The following is an 18,384-nucleotide window of genomic DNA, read 5'->3' as shown; positions in this document are numbered from 1 at the left end:
CACCCAAGTCCGGTGGCACGGGAGTTGTTCCGCAAGCTTAATCTACGCGGGCCGCGTCTTATCATGATTGACGCCTGATCAGCACTCTGGGTGTCCTCGACGCTGATCATCCAAAGCTCAGGAGACAAGTAACTGGTCGCAATACACCGCCTTCTTAATCACCACTTGCACCGCTTGCTATGTCGGAAATAGGCTGGTGGAGCGCTCATGCTTTGGATAGTCCAAGATCTACTACTGGAATAGCCGCCGGCCGGTTGGCAAGGCGCGCGCCCTTGTTCCGCGCACGGGTCCGGGATTCTATCGATATGCCTCCGAGCCTCTCGTGCCCCGCTCGTGCAAAGTCCCCTCTCGTAATCGGCGACTATGTTTCAAGAAATTGCATTCCGAGGAATGACAGGCCTCCGCGCGCGGGCCTTCTGGACCCGAAACTCCTTCCAAAGTCCGGTGACATACCCACTCTGACTTGGGTTCCCGCTGCCTTGTACTTGATATGGTGCTTCCTCGCTCCCCTCCTAGATCTTCTTTCAGGCGCCAGTGAAACGCGAACCCCTTGGTGACGGTCGTAATCCTTCTAACAACGGACACTTCTAGGTGGGCTGAATGAATTTGATAGCCTTCGAACCTTGGCGCTGGCCAGCGGATAAGCTCTCGACTGAACGGAGTTAAGAGTCTGGAATGACGCTGTTCGGGAAGGCGCCGAAATTTAGCGTACGAACTGGATTTACGCTAGAAGCCTTGGGTCGAAGGAAGACTGGTTGAAATCACTTGTTCGTAGCACGTCGGCAACGCCGTCTGACTTCCTGGTTTCTCGTCTCTCGGGTAGACGACATTCGCAACACTCAGAATACGATGATTCGTCTCTCTGGCCGGCCCTTTTTGGCTAACTGTGAAGCTGCCAGTCTTCGAATACAGTCGCGGCGCTCTTTTGCAAGATCCTGTACCATCCTCGACCTTGGGTAGGACTGCCTATGGCTTAGGCCACGACACTGTTCCCTTCCCCGCAGCTCGTCCTCCTCATGACCGCCTGACATTCCAGCAAAATCGTACCCCTCATCTCTCCTTGGGTACAGAAACATGCTTTACCAGAAAACGTGTCCTACCCAAGAACAGCACCCTCGAATATCGCGGTGTCACAGCCTCTTCAGGACCGAGCGCGCCGGTACGGTATCTACGCGAAATCGATGGCATCGTGCGTCAGATCGGGGTTGTGGTCGTGGGTCCCGGCTCACCGAGCGGATTCGGGTGGCATGTCGCGCCGTGAAGGGTGCCACCGCAGACGTGAAGTGTGCTGTATTAGGCTGCCTTCCGTCGAGATGCTTCATTCTGAACGGGTACGAGGTTTGTAGTCAGAAGCCCGGCGTTACATCAAGTGTACCACCGACCTCTGGTTTCCCGGCTATGAATGCTATGGTCTGCTTCCGACGGTGATCCACCCCTCCGTATCGGCCTGTATGATGCATCGACGATGACCTAGATTCATTGCGAGGGTTGTCAGGCACGCCGCCATCTGTCCGTCTCTTATTCGAAGAATCACCGACCCTCGTCGGTAATGGCAGAGTAGCACCCCACAGACCACAGTAGTGGTTGAGATTGATTCGGGTGTGAGGCAGGTGGGAGGCAGTACAGATGTATCACTGAGTCCTTACTGACGACCCCAGGATCACCACGTCCGAGATGCCGCGAGTTCACGCGGATGATCATCTGTTCGTCTCCGATGTCACCATGGTCGCCCTTCTATTTGGATATCCGCATCTGCAGATGCTGTATAAGAGCGGCTGTGGCCAGTCGCGATGGGTACACCCACCCCAGTCCAATCACACTGGCTTGCGTCTCAGTCATAGCTTCTGGACCTGCTGTTGTGCCTCGTCCTGGTGTTCAATTCAAGACGCCACTCGGTCGCTACCTATTCCGCAGCAGTCGAGGTGAAGTCGGCGTGGCGCTATCGAGGTTCTGAATATTGCTGGACTTGGGTAATCCTTGGCCGACACGATCCTCGATTACATGGTAGAACTCTCTATTGGTCTAGTCACGTCCTTGCTCTACTGAACATCTCGCAGGCTACACACATGTTCCTAGGGCCTACAGTGAATGTCCGATAGGGTGCGTCATTGTAAGTATATCATGTTCCAAGGTTATCTCTGGGCAATGGCTGCAAAGTCCGACACGAGCTTCTGTGTTTGCATCTCACGGATGGCAACATATTGCAGCAATCCCCGTTTATCCCAGATACCGCTGAGAAATACGGTCCTGCTTCGACCGCCCCAGTTCACCGCCCCTCATATGGAATACCATGTGAATACTGGGACTGGTCCTGCATTGCGAGCTTGACGTCGGTTACTGGGCAGAATAACGATTGGGGCCTGTGGCGAATGGATTGTAACAGACGATCGCCGAAGGGTATGGTGCCGGCGGGTATCATCTGCGAATGTGATTGTCCTACTCTGGGGCGCTGCACCGTGGGCGGCACGGTTGGGATCCGTGAAGGAATGTGATCGTGGCCGAGGGGACGGTAGGACATATATTGGCCCTTGGGGAGCTTGGGCACGGCGGATAGGTGGTGGTGGTGGACTGGTCTGTCAGGTCGAAGAGTGTGTGAGCTGCCGTCCCGACCAATGTAAGGCTACCCTCACCGTGACTCGCATCTTCCCGCCAGGATACACCACGACCTCTCGCTCATAGGGTGATGGCGGCAGGATGATGCGACAGTCACCTATGGAATTCCTCGCGGACTTGGGTTTCCCCACTTCACTTGACCGATGTGTCGAGGATGTGCTCTGATTATCGGCTGCCGCTCTTTCTTGCGGTTGTGATGTCCTCGCAATCTCTCCAGTAAAAGCTGCTTCATCTGTACATGGTCAGCCTTCTAGTCTACTGTATGTAATTTGGGCTCACTGGCTGCGGTAGGGAAGATTGAGGGTGGTCGAACATCCTCCGCTCGACTCGTAGTTTCAATTTGGGGGTACTCCATACGAGTTACTGCTGCAGTCGAATTGCGCACAGACGAAGGGCGCGGGTTCGTTCCTTGTTGCAGACCCTGAGGAAGGTCTGCATGCTCATTTGCCCGCTCTTGCTCTCCGATACATCCTTTGCCGCCCTTCGGTCTGTTTAGGCGCTCCTGCCACGAGCGAACCTTCTCGACACTAGCGACGCAGGATGCCTCGTCGTCTGGTTCGTAGCCTTGTGATGACCCTGTGCTGGCCTTTGTACGCGGGTAGCCTATAGCACGACCCTGTCGTGGGGTTCTGCTTTCTGAAACCGGTGGGGACTTGATGGAAGCCTGTCCAGAGACCCGCCTTAGTCTGCGAGAATGACTGGTCACTCGGATGGAGACGTCGTGTTGGACAGAGCTGGTAGCCATGAGTTCGCCCTGGGGCACTTTGGAGCCTGACAGGGAACAGAAAGCAGGGTTTACTGCGCTTTATTCCAGTCCAAAAAATGAACAATGCCATGCAACTCTCAGTATAGATGTTTCCCATGACATGGCAGAGCCAGGGTTTGATGTCAGCAGGTCGGACTGATTTCCGGCTGTCTCACAGCGTCTATGCTTGTACAATTATAATCATGATGGGTCGTCGGAGACGCTGATAATCGTATTGGGAGCAGGTACCTGGTGCCGGAGACCCGAAAGAGACGATACTCTGTTCTACTTAAGAACCACGAGGTTACGTAAATGGAGGCAGATCTCAGATGGGTCCCACGACAGTCTATACACTGGCTCATCGCGCTTAGCACTTAGCCAGCTTCTACCTCCTCGGCAGTCCTTCCAGTACCTACGTCTCCGTAACGGGATTTTGAATAAGACCTTTGAAATGGCGACCATAGTACAGAAACTCCCAAAGGTCGAGTATGCCATCTTTGACTTAGACGGTACATCAAGATCTCGCGTTTGTATCGTCATCAGTACCATGATGAGACTCTTTTTCAAGGACTCATGATTGATTCCGAGAGGATATACACCGAAGTGACAAGTGCGTGTAAAGGGGGAATCTCAAAGGTGTCACGCTGGTCCTGCTTTCTGTACTGATATACGCGATCCGACTCGCTTAGATCAAATCCTCGCGGAGTATGGCGTCCAAATGACCTGGGACATAAAAGCAGGATTAATGGGAAAACGTATGCTTTTTCCCATCTCTTGAAATTGTCACCATTAATGGGCATAATTTCGTCTTATTAGCTGAACGTGAAGCTGCCGCTCACCTCCTTTCCTTCTTCCCAGGACTCTCTCTAACAATCGAAGAATATCTGAAGCGGCGTGATGTTCTCCAGAATGCTCTCTGGCCTACTGTTCCGCCTCTCCCCGGGATCATTCGTCTCGTGCAACATCTTCACAAGCATAGCATCCCCATTGCCATCTCCACGGGCACGAGACGGGCGAACTTCAACATGAAAACGTCTCACCTGGAGAAAGAAATATTCGGATACTTCGGCAATAAAGTGGTATGTGGAGACGATGATATACTGAAGGTTGAAGGCGGCGGCAAGATCAACGGCAAACCTGCCCCGGATGGGTTTTTGGTTGCCGCGAGGGAAATGCTGGGGAGGAACGTAGGAAAGGGTGCAGGGGAATCTGCAACGCCCGAGCAGCGCGCCGAGCGCGCTAAAGGACTAGTCTTTGAGGACGCGATCCCAGGAGTACAATCGGGCAAGAGAGCTGGGATGAACGGTACGTCCTAACAGGTCTGTTGCTACGGCACCATTGAAAATGTCCACAGTGGTCTGGGTTCCCGACCCAAATCTGGCGAGCCTCCCGTATCCTGATGATATAGAAAGACCGGATCAAACACTACCGTCACTCGAAGCCTTCGTTCCTGAGCAGTGGGGGCTGCCGCCATACGACAATGATGCCCTTGCGTAGGCCCTGCAGTTGGTGAACTGTCACTGTAATCAATATACCACCGTCACTTTGGCGTACATAAACAAACAATGCACGGAGTATCATATTATCCCGTGAGTGTTGTACTAAGGCTTCCCAAGCCACCCGGTCAGCGTTTGCTGCCCCGGTTCTGTCTTCTTCTGGCGTTTCTGGGGCGGTCGCTCCCTCGCTGCTGTATCTATGCTGTCCACCATGACCTGCCACAGACGTTCGAAATGTTCGGTCTTCACGATTCCTCCGCTCGCCTGCTTGTGGCCTCTAGCGAAATTTTCGCCCATCGCCTCGCGGAGACCCGGTTCCCGGTCTGCATATGCCTTCAGCATGGCGATGATGTCCACATTCGCGGCAGCCCGCGCTTGGCGGGCGATGCGACAGGAGAAGTGCGTTGTCCCTGGATGATAGCCCGTATTTGCTGCCATCACTATCTGCAGACGAGGAGACTTCAGATGGCCCGCCCATCGAGTCGCGATTACCTGCAAGTACTCCTGAGGTCAATAATACCAGTACCGCTTCGTTCAGCAGTAACATACCGGGTGGACTTGTGCCTGGCTTGATATACGCAGCAAAGCAACTTTGCCGTCACCTGAGAATTGAGGCGCTACATGAGTGCACCGTTCTACCTCTGCATAGACCTCTGCACGGGCCTCGAGAAGACGACGGGTGTGCGGGGATTTTGGAGATGTTATGTCCCCCGGAGACGTGGATGCGACAATAGCCTCAATCGACGCTCAGCGCTTCCTAACTGATATCCTCGTTATACACTCACATCCCAGGCAGATTCCGCGTCAAAGCGAGCAGTGCGACGAGCTTGGGTATCGTAAGTCATCGTTTTGTGTATGGCGGACTAGAACGACTCACGAGCATTGACCAGGCTTACAGCCTCATTTATGGCCTTCTTGGTGTAGCGTTTGAAGCATGGCTTCATGTCCGGGAAAGGCGGGTCCCACTTGAATGACGTTCCCAGGTCTCCGATGGTCCCCATGGCACATAGGTAATCGCATCTAGCGGCGACTTTGTCGTGTAGCGGAAGGCATAAAACATAGGCTAAAGTAGCAGAAGTTGCTACCGGCTCATGTCTGCAAGCTGAAAGGACCTACAATTGTCTCTCGTCGGTCGACTGCCGTTAATCCTAAATACAAGTGTGTTTTCACTTACAAGTGTGTTTTCAGGGAACTCGTCGCTTTCATGGTGGTCAAGTAGCAGCGTCTTGACGTCTTCGCCACCGTCCTGTCTTGGAATGAGAGATGGCCCTGGTCGTGAACCCTGGTCGACGACGATGGCATACTTGGCATTATATGCCTTCATTCGTTGCCGCTCTTCCGCTTCGTGTACGTTCGAACCCTTAGCCACGAAGTGCACCCGTATGTGTTCTCTTCCTAATCCCAGAAGCTGCAGAGTTCTGAGGATTATGCATCCCGCGCTGAGCCCGTCCGCGTCTTTGTCGGGCACGATAAGAGTAGTCTGCTTGGCAGCGGCACTATGCGTGACTTCGGTAAGTCTCAGGGGTCGAGAGAGAAAGCAGAATCTCACCATTCCTTCAGAAAGCTGCCAGCGAGTCCCAGGGCCCTCTCTTGTGCAGGCCATTGCATTGTCGGCGACTCCGACGAGTGTCGTATCATTTGTAGACCATTTGCTTCATTGCCTTGCATAGCGGCAGTAGACTTCATCCTTCCCCGCGTGGAAGACATAAGAGTGGTGGTCTTACGCGGAGGTAAGAGACTCTTGTTGATACTTCTGGCAAGATACAGCCGGCAACGAGATGTAGCGAGTGGAATTATCAATTGAATTCGCGTGTTTGGTGACAGTGTAGCGATCCTTATACCTGTCAGCCTAGCGTCAACCGGAAGGCACTTCGTCACTGTGTCTCGGTAACTTGAAGGGTACTCAGTCGGCGGATGACGTAGACAGAGCGTCTTTAGTCAGCTTCCTAAATCATTCCATACGGGCCTGAGGATTTAATGAAGCCAGCATGATGGTGGCCTGTGAAAACAGACCGGAGTTGCGACGATGAACCTCCCAAAGGGCGAATAGATTCTTGACGATGCATAGTGCAGAAGTGGACAGATCAGCAGAACTATTGCATTCACCTCTACCTCCGTAAGTTCATTCCGGTCTGCGAGACAGACACACTAGGAGTAGTAGGCGCTACGACTGAATGCTATGCATACATAGTCATCTGGCCAATAGAGATCCCCAAACAGTAGTCCTTACTAGGATCTGCGAACGCCAAGATACGAAATGAAGGAAAAGAAACGATTTAGCACACCCTAGACTGCCTCCCACCTAGTATCATTCCGCGTATTCCCGGCCGATGTCTTCCTCCGCATTCTAGTTTTGAGTTCCCATTAGACCACGAGTCTTCAGCGTCTCTTTGCGGGCCACTGTGGGACATAATATGACCGATAAAGGGTTATCAATCCTTCACAATTTCCTCCGAGACGTCCTTCCACGGCTCTTCGTCTCCGAAACGTTCCTCAAGTTCCTCCGCCATCACAATGGTGAATTGATCGCCGGCCCATACGCCACGATGGATATTCTTGTCTGGGAGCAACGGCTTGACCAGCAGATGCGGCTGATGAGTGCCTCGCCAAGGTATAGCTTCTTGCCGATCGTCTCGTCATTCATGATGGTTTCGGCGCGCACAAATTCCCGCTTGGACAGGTTACAAAGCACCCATAGTTTGTCATGGAAGTAAACAGGTTTGAAGAGCAGTCGTAAAGCCTCCTGTTCCAAATATCGACGGAGCCCATGTGGGCCAGATATTCCTTGAGATATACTCCGCATATCGGAAAGACCCTCCTGCTCATAAAGATCGACTGCAACGAAGCTGAGCTCCACGCAGTCGGGATCGTCATATGAGCTTCTGGAGATTGCATATTCTTGAACTTCTTGCCCTTCTTCGTGTGTGAGGAGGCCGTCGGGTACGTCCCAACTTTCGTCTCCGAGACAAAGGATACGATCTTGTTGCCAGCTTGTCAGTCTCTGTAACATGCGTCGACAATGTTTGTATCCAATCGTCCAAAGTGTCGCATTGGTAACGCAAAGACAGCCTATGTCGTTGTAGTCTTCTATGGCCTCGAAAATCATGTCGAGTAATTCCGTGGCCGTCCTAGACCAGCCTCCGGGCTCATAGAACTATCGTAGCTCAGACTACAGACTATTCTATGAGAGGGAAAGGACTCGCCTTGTGGCGCGAGCGCACTTCCGTTTATGAAGTTCTTCAAGCTCCCAATCTTGTGATGGGGGCATTAGCGAGTGAAGTAGCGGGTTTACAGTGCCCGGTCTAGCTATGAATTCAAATATCTTCCCGTAGCCGTGCCACGCTCTCCTTTTATCAACATTTATGCTCGTAAGGGGACCAAGGGTCAGTACAGAGGCCCTCAGTCCGAAAGAGTTCGGTAACCCACATCATCCAGTATTGACCCATGGCTGATATTGTCAGCCTTTGAGTGTGCCTGTAAATCCTTACACAGTTTTCAGCGGGGTATTGATAGATGGACTGAGGGTTTGGTTGTGGTCGCCGTTTACGTCGTGGAATGGCGGTTGGATGCAGCCACATCGTCTACCCATCACGTGATTTTTGATTCGCACGCTGTTGCCACACCAAAGTCTCGCTTAGGCTCGTAACCACCCTCTCTCACCTTCTACAACAGACTCAGATAAACATATTGAGGCAGAATCAACGTTGTAGAGATAATCTCCCTTCAATAGCGGTACAACAGGGTGGACACGAGCCTACGTCTCTCTGCATCCCCGCTCTTAAGAGCCTGCCCTGACCTAGGATGCTATCTACGCTAGGAGGGCCTTACTTATTTGTGAAGGTGGACACAGGTAGTCTAACAATGAATATCGCGGTGTCCCTCGCAGTGCACTGTGAATGGATATCGAGAGAAGCAAAATCGCCTCTCTGCAATACAAGAATCTCGTCGCCACATCCACATACGCTTCAGTAGCTATAGTCTCATCCTCGACCATCTGGTCATCACGCCCAGGTAAATTTCATAGATTTGTGCTTGCTGAAAGGATTTGCGTGCCTAAGTTGTGATGATCGAGCATACCAGGAAGCCGTATAGATAGATACCCGGAGACATGCACAGAAGGCCTGTAAAGAGGGGATCAACTCAGGCTGGTGACATCAAATGCAGTTGTCACCTTTGTGTTGTCAGTAAATGTACGGTATAATCCTGTACGGCACGCGCTCCGCCCATCGGTCCCATTGCTCGCCAAACTGCTGCTTCAACGTCTCGTCCTCAATGCGTGGCCGCCTCGCAAATGCAATGACCATCGAAGTCATATTTATGACCATCCCTCCAATGATTACCTGCCCCACTCTCGTTTCCAGTATCCCTGATTCGCGCAGCAGCGATCCCGGTCCGAACAGGCATGCGTGAATGCCCGTGAATGCCAGGAGAGTACCCAGGTAGCCAGGGTGGCGCACGATGGAGTAAGGACCCGTCGTGACCAGCTGATGTTCTTTGCGGATCGAGAGCTCGAATGTGAAGAACCTCCCAAGGGTTCGGAAGCACTCACGCCGCCAGTACGCGCCTACAGTCGTCAACAGTGTACCGACCAAGAAGCTGGGTGTCACTCGTATCGATGCCGCAGAATGAGCGGCTGGGAGTAAGGTCAAGAGTACGTGATCGGTCAATGGTGGGTATGGAAAGTTGTGTGCGAGGATTGTAGCCGCCTCGCACAACCCTTCCGCCCAAAACAGATACTTTATAGGTAGTGCGTGGGTGAGTCAAGCAAACGGCAACAGAGCTCGAGACATGCCTTGAGTGCTGCAGTCCATATCAACGCCGAACGTCCTAGCGTGGTTTCGGCCGTCCGATAGGCAGCGCGCTCTTCATCAGACACAGGAGGGTTCGGGGGCGTAAGAGCATAGCCCATGCCATACGCAGCGATTATCGTCAACGGGGCTCTTACTAGGGACATCCTGAAGGAGGGATCCTGGGATTCCGTGCTCGTTTGTCTATCAGTTATATATGCGCCCGGTCTTCCCCTTGAGGCTGTTGATATCTGTATAGTATGCCATTTTGACGTTGTGCCAGGGAAAGTGCGGGACAGGTTGACGTCGACGCTAAGCAATAGGATCTCTTCGAAAGCGGCGTTTCTGCATCACTTGACCTGCTCGACCGCCATTGAATATAGCGCACTCTGACAGGTCTACTCTGCGAGACCGTAAGTCATAGGCACCCGAGTAACCATCGAGGTACGAACATTGCGCTATCCGAAGGACTTGGGGGGCGAGGATAAGGTCTGAATCTAGTTGCTGACAGTCTGAGCTTGGCCTGATAGTTACGTCTGGGTGTGCCGGCAACGCAAAAGGCCGAGCAGGCGTATGAGGACACCAGTGTACAAAAAAAGAATGCTGAGGAATTCTTCTGACAAAAGGTTCTACTATGCGCTGTCGTGAACTTTAGATGACATATAGATATTCAAGATATCGAACGATAGCGTACTTGAATCACATTCAAGTCCCAGGAGGCGCGAGACTGGTAAGGATGGGATGCATTTCAGTGTTCTAGCAAAGGAGTTCAGTGTCTGTAACTGCCTTCATCATTCGTGGTACGAATTATACAGCTGACTGCTAGATCACACTTAAGAGATGCAGTAGTAGCATCTCTTAAGGCATGCGTTAACCAATGGGCTGTAACATGGGAAAAGAAAGTGAGACGGTACTGACTGATCGATACTGTCAGAAGACGTACGGAACGATCCGGGATGGTAGCATCACGGACAGGGCCTTTCAACTCACCAGAGAACCTTTCAGTGGAGTAAATTTCGTCGATCGATTGACTTTCAACGGTCAAGTGTTTCCGAGGAATACTGGGCTGGCGACTTTTAGTGGCTGCGAATGAGCGGAGAGGTTGGAAGATACTTGAGCAGCGGGGATAGACCCTTATCGTACATCGTGGGGAGACCATCTGCAGCCGTACGTGATATCCTATGGAGTTTAACGTGAGTCTGCAGCCGGCACTTCTTGGCACGAACGTTGTGCCGTTTATGAAGCTTTACAAGCTCTCGGTCCGGTGCTGGAGCCTGAAAGTGATGTAGGGAGTTGATCGAGCCCGGGTCAGCTATGAATTAGGGAATTTGCCAAGAAAGTACCCATATTCCCTTTTATCAACGTGTACTCTATCGGACCAAACCATTGGAAGAATCCCAAAGAATCCGAACTGAAAGGGTATTGTACCCGATATACTCCAATATTGACCCGTACCTTCAAAGCTTGAACCCTTTAGTGGGCGGGCAATCGAGCGTAGATACCAGTTCCGGCCGTGACGGTCGTGGTTGTGACTGTCGTGGCGGAAGCAGAAGTGGAGAGCGCGCACGCATCCTTGAGCTAAGAGCTTGAGCTTACCCGATAGAGTTTTCCCGCGCCTCTGCCACACTGTCACTCACATTGATCCCTCCCAGCGACACCCTCGTCCTTGCATGATGGGACTGCTCGTCCGTCATGCGTCCCTGACCTCGCATATCTCGCTTCGTCTAAGTAATAGAATGAGACCTGATAAACCAACTCTCACCGTAGGCGGAAACCTCGAACTTCGCATTCCTCCCGTTAGCGGATTGCGCGTGAGGTGGGCGCATTGCATTAGAGGATAACGCCCGAAGGGCTCTCCGCCACGGACGGGTCCCCTAGTAGAAGTTTGGAGATCAGACATAGCTGAGCCGGGACTCCCGCCTATGAAACGGCATCTGCATCGCCTGGCGGTAGATCATGCCATGAAAAAACATGGGTGCGATGATAGCTACGGGTGCTTCAAAACTTTTCGTGCAATCCACCCGGAAAGCCCTGTGTGAAAAGAAGCGGGGAGGAAAAAGAAAAGTTTAGGCAGGCCATGCGCAGGCTACGAGGCATGCCTGAGCGAGTGCGTCGCTCGAGAGCGGGAACGGTCACGGTGACCTGCATGACACTGCTCCGAGATGCCACGCGTCGGCATAGTATTCCGAAACGCTAGAGTTCAACACTGTCGACAGAACAAATGTGTACCTGCTCAATGGAGGACCATAAACGAAATCATGATGAGGCATCTACAATACAAGAATTTCAGCGTCACCTCTACATCCGCTCTAGCGGTCGGATGCTCAGCAACCTCATCGCCGCGCCCAGCACATCCCGCGCACTCAGATACACCCACAGACGCGCCTTCGCCAGGTCCTCGTTCGGCTCGCCTTTGACGATCATGACGTCCCACGCGCTCGAGATCGCGTGCGCAAGCCGGAACGCGAACGTCACCACGCCGCTCGGCTCGTGCGTCTTCAGCACCGTCTTCACAACATCGGGGTATGAGCCCAGCAAGAACACGATCTCGCGCGCGTGCGGTGAGTCCGCTAAGAGGTCGACTTTAATCTCGGATGGCGGGGGGAGGGGCAGGAGATTCGGGTTTTTCCGCGCAATTGAGGCGAGCCGGACGTGGGCGTACTGTAGGTAGGGTCCGGTGTCGCCCTCGAAGGACTTCATTCGGTCCCAATTGAATGTGTAGTTGTTTACCCTGGAAGATGTCAGTCAGACTACCATTACTGCCCAAGTGGTCGAAACTTACCGCTTGGCGGCCATGTCCTGGATCTTGATTCCAGTAATGCCAATCTCCAAACTGGTCCCTTCAGGGTCCTCAACCGCGTTATACTTCTCCTCATTCTTCCGCATCTGCTCGTGCATGACGTCCGCCGCCTCCCTGATGATCTGGTCAAGGAACACGACCGTGCCCTTGCGCGTGCTCATGCCCAGGACGAGGCCATAGTTAACGTGCTCGAGGTTGTCCGCCCACGGGAACTCCATGAGCCGCAGGATCTTGAAGAACTGCGCGAGGTGCAGGTCTTGCTGCGACGAGACGACGTAGATCATCTTGTCGAATTTGTACTTTTCATACCGCTCGATGGCGCCGCCGATATCTCGGGTCAGGTAGATGGACGTTCCGTCTAGGCTTCTTCAGTATACGATCGTCGCAAGGAGAGGAGGGAGGCACCCACCCTTTTTGCGCACGACGGCTTTTTGCAGCTTCCACTTCTCGAGGTCGACCAATTTTGCGCCATCCACATCGCTAATCAAGCCCATCTCATTTAACCGCTCAAGCGCCTTGTCCTGCCACTCGCGCCCCACCTCGCTCTCGCCGGTATACACATCAAAGTGCACATTTAGTCGATCGTACTCCTCGACGTATTTCTTGATCGAGAGTTCTCGCCAATGCCGCCAGTTCTTCAGCGCCTCCTCGTCGCCGTCCTCCATACGCTTGAAGAACTTGGCTGCCTCTACCTTGACGTTGGGGTCGGCCTCCGCGTCCTTGTTCACCTTGACGTAGACATCCAGAAGGTGCTTGATCGCGTCTTTCTCGAGCGCCTCCTGCGAGCCGTACTTGTCGAAGCCGACTGCAATCATACCAAACTGAGCGCCAGTCAGGACCCCTTATTGGATTAAGGATGTCTTCCATGCTCACCTGGGTCCCCCAGTCGCCGAGGTAGTTCATCGAAATGACCTCCCACCCGCTCGCCTTGTACAGGTTTGCGAGGAACGCGCCGATGATCGTCGACCGCAAGTGCCCGACGTGGAACGCCTTGGCGATATTCGGCGACGAGTACTCGATGATCACTTTCTTCCCTGCGCCCGACTTATTCTCTCCGTATTCAGGCTTCCCGGACGCCGTCTCGTGCGTGAGCGCGTGCACTTGCGTGAGGACCTGCTTGAGGAGCGTCGTTGTGTTGAGCTGGAAGTGCAGGAACGCTTTGTCGTGCGTGACGGACTGGACCCAGTCGTCCGGTTGGAACTAGACGGTGAAAGCTGTTAGTGAGATTGAGACTTGTCCGTCAATGCGAGCGGGATATTGATCAGGTCTGAAGACAACCCTGGGATGGCCCATGCGGGAACATTATAGGCAACACGTAGATAATGGTAACAGAATGCCCAGAGTGCTTTGCTCTGCCCATGAAGTGACCGTTCTCCGTGTTGTTCTTATGGTCCTGCATACACTATCCCAAGAAGTGTTCTGTCATCAGTCTTGTGCCGATCAACCAGGGACGTTGGCCGACCCAACACCCTGTCCCGAGATAGCCTTTCCACACGCGCAGGCGACGAGTAGAACATTTGGCAATCATAGGCAGAACTACTCACATTGCTCACAACCTTACTCGCATGCTCATCCACCTTTCCCGGCAACCTAAACCGCGGCAGCGCAACAGTAAAATCCACCCCCTTCTTCCCATAATCCACGCCACTATACGCCTGCTCAACACTGAGAGCAGGGAGCGCGTCCGCTATTCTTTTCGCGATGGAAATCCGGAAGGAATCCAGGATACAGCGGGAGGGGTCAGTGCCCGGGACCGCTGGGAGGGTGCTCGTCGACGCCGCCGAAGTCATCACAGAACGGTATGTACAAAATCTAGAGAGAAATGGGCGGAAGCCGAAGCGCAGAGCCGCCACTTTTTATGGCGTTCTGGAGTGACTCGAGCTGAGGAATTTTGAGATAAAGCGCGCAGGAGGCAGATCGGATTTCGGCGTCTGCCATCAGGACAGTTTGGGACGATCATTGCCAATACAGGGAATTGCCACAAAAATACAAGTTCGAATATTTGTCGAGCAAGCCCGAGCAAATAAACATTCGTCACTTCCCGACATATGAGGAGGGAAAACAAGAACTAGGATATTGACCAATCGACGCAGCGCATGGATATGCGAAGAACACAATTCCCTTACAGACGGTCTAATACAACATCGTAGCAGCAACACGGACCCAGACGTTGATGAATCACACACTCTCGGGAGGTCCGGTTTTCAGCATGGTCTGGCATACGTCACAAGCATAGGTAATATACTTGCGAGGGAGGTAAATGGGGGATGGTGGAAAGCATATCGATACGTATGGGCCATACGAAACGAGCACAACATGAGTAGATGCGACAACCGAGCGACCAACCAGAGAATTAAGCAGCGTGCCTATCATCGAATTTTGATGAATGACGGGGCAATGAATTAGGAGGAATGAAACATACTTCTTCGCTTTGACCGCTGCAGCCTTCTCCTTCTTCTCGGCGAGGCGCTTGGCCAAGAGAGCACTGGGAGCATGAGCATCAGCCACCAGATCAACAGTGTCGAGACCTCATACGTACTCGTACTCGCTCTTCTGCTCCTTTTGGCGCTCGAACCGGCGGCGGTTGAGCGACCGGAGATGACGGCGACGCTGGAGACGGAGGGGGGTAACTAACCGCTGGATTTTGGGTCTGACGCAACACTCAGGATCGGAACACTTGAATAGACATAACTGACACTCACGCCTTGGTGTAGGGCTTCGCGTTCTCCTTCTTCGAGCTCTTCACCTCCCGCCTGACGACGTACTTCCTGACGTCGTCCTCCTTGGTCAAGTTGAAGAATCTGCGGATCTTCGTCGCCCGCTTGGGCCCGAGGCGCTTGGGCAGCACCGTGTCCGTGAGGCCGGGGATCTCATTCTCGCCCTGCTTAATAATGACGAGCGAGAGCACGGCGATGTCGGGGCCGACGATGCAGCCGCGCACGGACTTGCGCTTGCGCTCGCCCGTGCGGCGCGGGCGGTAGCACGAGTGCCCGTCGGAGAGGAGGAGGCGCACACGGTGCGGCAGGAGCACGCCCTGCTTCATCGGGAAGCCCTGCTTGTCGTTCCCGCCCGTGATGCGGAACATGTAGCCCTTCCACTCATCTCCTATGGAGTCGGCCGGGACCTCGTTGGAGATTTTCTTGTCGTAGAAGACGCGGCTGGACTCAGCATGTCAGAACAGACGTTCAATATGAGCGAGCACATCATTCGTACATGCGCTTCTCGTCGTCGATGTCGATGAGCTTCTGCTGCCCGGTGGCAGGGTCTACATCCCATGTTCATCAGGCCTCGCCCATTACAGCTCGCGAGACGCAGAAACTCACTGGCGATGTTAAGCTTCATGTTGGGGAGAGTCGAGGCCCGGCCTTGTCAGCGTCGTCGGCAGCAGCGTCGAGAGTCTTGCGGATTTTGTCGCCAGTAACGCGGGGTGTGTGTAGAGCGAGTATCGGCCGGTGGCTGATTACCCGATATGGGCTGCAACTATACAGTAGCTGAGCCACCGGGCCCCCGGAGTTCGCACGCGCGCTCATTGCTTCGGACGACGCTCATCCCCCTCAAGACACTCAAGCCGCCCGTCTGCTCTCAAAAAATCGTGCGTATTGCCGTTCTCGTCGCCGTCGTGAGCAGCGCTGACCGCCCGACAGAGCCGCCATGGGTCGTATGCACGCTCCCGGAAAGGGCATCTGTATGTTTACCAGAGATTCGGAGGTTCATCGCAAGATGTGCTAACGGATACTCGCTGACCAGCGTCCTCCGCGCTCCCCTACCGCCGCGCGCCGCCGTCGTGGCTGAAGACGACCCCCGAGGACGTCGTCGAGCACATCATCAAGCTCGCCCGTAAGGGTCTTACGCCTTCCCAGATCGGTGTCACCCTCCGGGACTCCCATGGTATCCCCCAAGTGCGGTTCGTGACGGGTAACAAGATACTCCGTATCTTGAAGACCCAAGGTGCGTAGCTATGCCGTCCGTGTCTTCTCCTTTTCCAATGTACGCGGTATCTCGAATAGGTCTGGCCCCCCAGATCCCCGAGGATCTGTGGCACTTGGTCAAGAAGGCCGTCGCGGTCCGCAAGCACCTCGAGACCAACCGCAAGGACAAGGACGGCAAGTTCCGCCTTATCCTCATCGAGTCCCGTATCCACCGCCTCGCCCGCTACTACAAGTCGAAGCAGCAGATCCCCCCCACGTTCAAGTACGACTCCGCCACCGCATCCACACTTATCGCATAAGTGGGCGTGTTGTCGGAGGATGGGAGTGCTGCGAGGATGGCTGTTTATGTCGCATCTCTGTTTTCTTATACATGCATGATTGCCTTCCCCATGAAAATATAGGGCTTATGCGAACATCCGTAGTGAGCTTGATGTCCGGGGCTTTGTAGTAAGTACGTCCTCGTTCTCGTGACGTCGTCTACGCTGTGGGCCTCCAACGCCCTGGGACGGTCGCCAACTCTGTGCGGGGGCCGCAGAACCCTTAATCCCAGTCATGTCCTACCTCCGTACCGACTCTGTACCCGTTGCACTCCTGATGAGAAGCAATCATGTCTATGACGCCACATCCGTTCCTCGAAGTCCCCTCGCCAAGGGACGTTGAGACTACATTGGGCCGTGCATTCAGCCTGAGCCTTGAGGACGTGATGGGGGATGACTCGAGACCCTGATCTTCTGGCGTCGGAGCGAAGGTGTGCAATAGACCGGGGATTGTTGTTAAATGCCCCTCCTTAGATGACCCGACCATCGGGGTCCTGTTTGCCGAACACCCCTGCGTTTCCCGGGTACAGTACCAGTAAATCCCTTCCTACGAATGATATTCATGTCGTGCCCGATATTTCCTCTAGTCTTGGGGCATCTAATGGTGCACACTCCCTACCTGTGATATCCTAGAGTGTACCTGAATTTATTTGAAGTCCAAGATGAATTATTCAGAGTGCACCTAATTCTCCCTACCCGTTATTTCCTCCAGTCCTACTGTATGTGCCTTAATGCAAAGTCCACCGCCATAGAGCAGACCCTTATTTCTCGTCCAGTCCATCTGTGTTTCCCCTACACCCCAATCACCTGCGCTCCCGAGGACACCTTTTGTAAACATACTCACAGATATTGACATCACATCTTTTCTATGGTCCTGCTCTCTCTAATCCTCGAACGGATACTTATCCAGCCATCCCTTCATAGAACACTGCACTATCAGCATGGAGTGCTCTTCCTTGAGCTCAGTAGTAGATGACTGTACCCTGCCATTGAGTTAGTGAAACCGAGATCAAGAGCCTCTAGTCACCCGAGTTCACTCACAAGTGTACTGGTAAAATAGCGCAGCTCCGTCTAGATTTCACGGTACTATAGTGTAGGATAGGCTCCTTGAAAACCAGGTGAACTACCCTATTTCTATGGTAGGAGAAAAAAATCTGTTGACCCCATATACTGTATTCCGGTACACACCAGGATATCCAGGCACATTTGTTGAACAGACCGTCCAGTAACACACAGGTCCACTGTTATCCAGAGTCCAGATGGGAGGGTTCTGGCACCCCCAATATGCGGAGCACTTTTCAACCGGCACATCACGGCATGTCATGTTTGGCTTTAGTGGTGCCACTGCTGGATGAGGACTTGCCTTGAACCAGCTCTTGAATCCGTTGGACCTCAGAGACTTATCAGCACAGCACATAGTTGCTTCAACAAAATGTATGCAATGCACCTGGAATGAAATGCCCCTGCTCTGCAGGGGTTTCTGGGACCTCAAAATGCATTTTCCCACCCGGCATAGGCCGGTTCCAGCCACTGTGGCCACACTACAATACCACTGCAGAACTCAGCATCAGGGAACAGCACAATGCCAACAGGCCAAACACAGATATAAGAGCAACATGCCATGATACAATAATTTGTATGGACTACTACTCAAGCTCAACTAATACACAGGGTCAAGCTGCCGACAGCTTTCAGCA

The 18,384-nt window shown here is 53.3% G+C and overlaps 8 protein-coding genes across 8 annotated transcripts; 2 read left to right on the top strand and 6 right to left on the bottom strand.

Moving 5' to 3' along the window:
• Positions 1-2,276: 2,276 nt before the first annotated feature.
• On the bottom strand, positions 2,277-3,358 carry GLOTRDRAFT_133637 (uncharacterized protein; the record flags this gene model as incomplete). Its single annotated transcript, XM_007872582.1, has 3 exons — positions 2,277-2,573; positions 2,631-2,845; positions 2,893-3,358. The coding sequence occupies 3 exons, from the start codon at positions 3,356-3,358 to the stop codon at positions 2,277-2,279; spliced, it is 978 nt and encodes a 325-aa protein (XP_007870773.1).
• A 451-nt stretch (positions 3,359-3,809) lies between these two features.
• On the top strand, positions 3,810-4,855 carry GLOTRDRAFT_49832 (HAD-like protein; the record flags this gene model as incomplete). The annotated part of the gene is made up of 5 exons (XM_007872430.1): positions 3,810-3,867; positions 3,927-3,974; positions 4,048-4,113; positions 4,175-4,663; positions 4,713-4,855. The coding sequence occupies 5 exons, from the start codon at positions 3,810-3,812 to the stop codon at positions 4,853-4,855; spliced, it is 804 nt and encodes a 267-aa protein (XP_007870621.1).
• A 104-nt stretch (positions 4,856-4,959) lies between these two features.
• Positions 4,960-6,178, bottom strand: GLOTRDRAFT_49780 (DHH phosphoesterase; the record flags this gene model as incomplete). Its single annotated transcript, XM_007872424.1, has 5 exons — positions 4,960-5,346; positions 5,404-5,589; positions 5,640-5,680; positions 5,732-5,966; positions 6,029-6,178. The coding sequence occupies 5 exons, from the start codon at positions 6,176-6,178 to the stop codon at positions 4,960-4,962; spliced, it is 999 nt and encodes a 332-aa protein (XP_007870615.1).
• Positions 6,179-7,286: 1,108 nt separating this feature from the next.
• Positions 7,287-7,960, bottom strand: GLOTRDRAFT_96808 (uncharacterized protein; the record flags this gene model as incomplete). The annotated part of the gene is made up of 2 exons (XM_007872581.1): positions 7,287-7,445; positions 7,517-7,960. 2 exons carry the CDS (start codon positions 7,958-7,960, stop codon positions 7,287-7,289), a joined length of 603 nt encoding a protein of 200 aa, XP_007870772.1.
• A 994-nt stretch (positions 7,961-8,954) lies between these two features.
• On the bottom strand, positions 8,955-9,808 carry GLOTRDRAFT_118243 (uncharacterized protein; the record flags this gene model as incomplete). The annotated part of the gene is made up of 3 exons (XM_007872580.1): positions 8,955-8,975; positions 9,026-9,590; positions 9,647-9,808. 2 exons carry the CDS (start codon positions 9,806-9,808, stop codon positions 9,036-9,038), a joined length of 717 nt encoding a protein of 238 aa, XP_007870771.1. The 3' UTR covers positions 8,955-8,975; positions 9,026-9,035.
• Positions 9,809-11,763: 1,955 nt separating this feature from the next.
• Positions 11,764-14,311, bottom strand: GLOTRDRAFT_82019 (arginyl-tRNA synthetase). The gene is made up of 5 exons (XM_007872579.1): positions 13,986-14,311; positions 13,315-13,641; positions 12,851-13,262; positions 12,424-12,799; positions 11,764-12,372 (listed from the first exon to the last, which is right to left on the bottom strand). The coding sequence occupies exons 1-5, from the start codon at positions 14,229-14,231 to the stop codon at positions 11,940-11,942; spliced, it is 1,794 nt and encodes a 597-aa protein (XP_007870770.1). The 5' UTR covers positions 14,232-14,311; the 3' UTR covers positions 11,764-11,939.
• Positions 14,312-14,970: 659 nt separating this feature from the next.
• On the bottom strand, positions 14,971-15,783 carry GLOTRDRAFT_108486 (ribosomal protein S6e; the record flags this gene model as incomplete). The annotated part of the gene is made up of 4 exons (XM_007872578.1): positions 14,971-15,091; positions 15,144-15,599; positions 15,655-15,706; positions 15,765-15,783. The coding sequence occupies 4 exons, from the start codon at positions 15,781-15,783 to the stop codon at positions 14,971-14,973; spliced, it is 648 nt and encodes a 215-aa protein (XP_007870769.1).
• Positions 15,784-15,981: 198 nt separating this feature from the next.
• Positions 15,982-16,946, top strand: GLOTRDRAFT_82013 (uncharacterized protein). Its single transcript, XM_007872577.1, has 4 exons — positions 15,982-16,033; positions 16,086-16,126; positions 16,189-16,389; positions 16,449-16,946. The coding sequence occupies exons 2-4, from the start codon at positions 16,093-16,095 to the stop codon at positions 16,667-16,669; spliced, it is 456 nt and encodes a 151-aa protein (XP_007870768.1). The 5' UTR covers positions 15,982-16,033; positions 16,086-16,092; the 3' UTR covers positions 16,670-16,946.
• The last annotated feature ends 1,438 nt before the right edge of the window (positions 16,947-18,384 follow it).

Source organism: Gloeophyllum trabeum (assembly GCF_000344685.1).
Source record: "Gloeophyllum trabeum ATCC 11539 unplaced genomic scaffold GLOTRscaffold_00018, whole genome shotgun sequence".
In the NCBI taxonomy this organism is placed as follows: domain Eukaryota; kingdom Fungi; phylum Basidiomycota; class Agaricomycetes; order Gloeophyllales; family Gloeophyllaceae; genus Gloeophyllum; species Gloeophyllum trabeum.
The sequence above is the reverse complement of the archived record's forward strand: the minus strand, read 5'-3'. Positions and strand labels throughout refer to the sequence as shown.